Source organism: Malus domestica, chromosome 17, assembly GCF_042453785.1.
Source record: "Malus domestica chromosome 17, GDT2T_hap1".
In the NCBI taxonomy this organism is placed as follows: domain Eukaryota; kingdom Viridiplantae; phylum Streptophyta; class Magnoliopsida; order Rosales; family Rosaceae; genus Malus; species Malus domestica.
This window is the reverse complement of record NC_091677.1, coordinates 7,623,083-7,625,553: the sequence shown is the minus strand read 5'-3', so window position 1 is coordinate 7,625,553 and position 2,471 is coordinate 7,623,083. Positions and strand designations below refer to the sequence as shown.

At 34.8% G+C, this 2,471-nt stretch overlaps 1 protein-coding gene across 1 annotated transcript; it reads left to right on the top strand.

The window, feature by feature from the left end:
- Positions 1-323: 323 nt before the first annotated feature.
- LOC103404791 (peroxidase 3-like) lies at positions 324-2,207 on the top strand. Its single transcript, XM_070817488.1, has 4 exons — positions 324-702; positions 812-1,003; positions 1,109-1,271; positions 1,643-2,207. The coding sequence occupies exons 1-4, from the start codon at positions 493-495 to the stop codon at positions 2,053-2,055; spliced, it is 978 nt and encodes a 325-aa protein (XP_070673589.1). The 5' UTR covers positions 324-492; the 3' UTR covers positions 2,056-2,207.
- The last annotated feature ends 264 nt before the right edge of the window (positions 2,208-2,471 follow it).

The window sequence follows — 2,471 nt, the reverse complement described above, 5'->3', positions numbered from 1 at the left end:
TTTTATATGTAAAATGTCGTTAATATAAGTAATGACAAATCATAGGTTTTATTTAAGTATAATTTCTTTTAATATTTTCTACAAATTATGAATTTTATTTAAAATCTCATTAATATAAATAACTACAAATATCAAAATTTAATTTAAAAATTATAATAACCTACATAGAAATGCATTATTGCATTAATTTCAGGGATTTTAATAAAAAACCAACAAAGTTTCAATCAAAAAACGTTGATAAATAGAGCCCGCATCCAAAGTCACCCTTAAAGAAATTAATGATATAGCATCGCTTCCAAGCACATGTTAGTTGGATGGTGGACTATCTTCGTCACCATGCATTTTCTTATCTTGCAGAGGTCCACATAGTTGAAGTTGGGGCCTTGGGGGAGGCCTATAAATTTCAAACCACAGTTTTGTAATTGCAAATACTTTCAAATCAAGTTTCTTTCCTCCAAATTAATACAAGTTGAAGCTCAGTTGCAACAAAAAATGGGGTCGACTCGATTTTCTGGGATTCTGGTTTCATGTCTTCTGGTGATCATAGGCCTCAGTGAGGCTCAGTTGCAACTGGGTTTCTATGCCAAGAACTGCCCGAATGCAGAGAAGATTGTGAAAGACTACGTCGGGGAGCACATCCACAACGCACCCTCACTTGCAGCTGCTCTCTTAAGGTTGCACTTCCATGATTGCTTTGTCAGGGTATGTATCCATCTTCTTCTCTTTACAGACCAACATTCTCTGCAACTACAAGTGTATCATTAGGGTTAGAATTGTAATTTGGAACTAATGAATTATTTTTGCTTAATAGGGTTGTGATGCATCTGTTCTTCTGAACTCGACTTCAAGTAACCAAGCTGAAAAAGATGCTCCCCCAAATCTAAGCCTCAGAGGGTTTGACTTCATCGACAGAATAAAGAGCCAACTTGAAGCTCAATGCCCTGGAATAGTTTCATGCGCAGATGTTGTTGCTTTGGTAGCAAGAGATTCTATTGTTGCAACAGTAAGATCAACCATCAAAGTTTAAAAACCAAAATAATCAAACGTCCCAATTATTTATTGGATTTCAACTTCCTTTATTTATTTGTTTTATGGGCATGGTGTGTAGGGAGGTCCAACTTGGAAGGTTCCAACAGGTAGAAGAGATGGGATGATCGCAAGGAGTGCAGAAGCCATAGCCAACCTTCCACCCCCAACTTCCAACTTCAGCAATCTCCAAAGCCTTTTTGCCAACGTGGGTCTTGATTGGAAGGACTTGGTCTTGCTATCTGGTAAAGCTAATTCTTAAACATAATAGTAAATATGCAAATAAAGGAAACGAATCTTCTTACCAAATAATTATCTTACCTATTACATATGACTCACAATGTATACGTATGTGGTAATGTTCTCTTATCAGACCTATATTGATTATGAATCAAAATTACAAATTATAAACGATAATTAACTTAATTGAAATGTTAATTTACAATCAAACAACGTATACTACAAAAACAATATACAATAACTTTTAACATGCACAAATAAAATAGATAAAAACCTATGTAATACATTTGGCAACGAAATAATCAAATAGTGCCAGTAATGCTACCATATCTAATCACACCGTATGGGTTAATAATATGCTTGTTTTTCTTCTCAGGTGCTCACACAATTGGGATCTCTCATTGCTCGTCATTTTCAAACCGCCTTTACAATTTCACCGGAGTGGGTGACCAGGACCCCGATTTGAAAACCGAATACGCAGCGAAACTCAAGGCCAAGTGCAAAACTCCAACTGATAACACCACATTTGTTGAGATGGACCCTGGAAGCTTCAGGACTTTTGACCTAAGCTACTACACGCATTTGCTCAAAAGGCGAGGGCTCTTCCAATCCGATGCTGCTTTGAAAACCAGCCCAAAAGCTTATAATTATATCAACCAGCTGCTCAAAGGTCCACTGCAGAACTTCTTCTATGAGTTTGGAAAGTCTATGGAGAAAATGGGTCGGGCTAACGTTAAGACTGGATCGGCTGGCGAGATCAGGAAGCAATGTTCAGTTGTGAATAGCTAGAAAATGATAATCTTTGGTTAATTTTCAGTCTCTTTCTTTTTTTTTTCTTTTTTTTTTTTTTGATGTGATGAAATTGATAATGATTGTAAACTACATGTTGTGCTTTTTGATATTATATTGTTTAGTCCGAATAAAATTAAAGATTAATCTCAGTTTACTATCCTAAAATTTATTGATTTTCAACATTTGATACATGAAATGTTTTTCATTCTAGAGTAATACATAAAGTTATAATTTTAGAACATTTTCATACATCTGTTAAAATTGCTGATAAATTTACCGTTAATTAATGGTGTGACATATACATGAACAATAACTATATGCAACATGAACATTAAAAATTAAATAATAAAATAATAAACTTAAAAAATAAAAAAAACGTTTGGTCTTCCTCGCTCACCCCTTCCGAACACCCC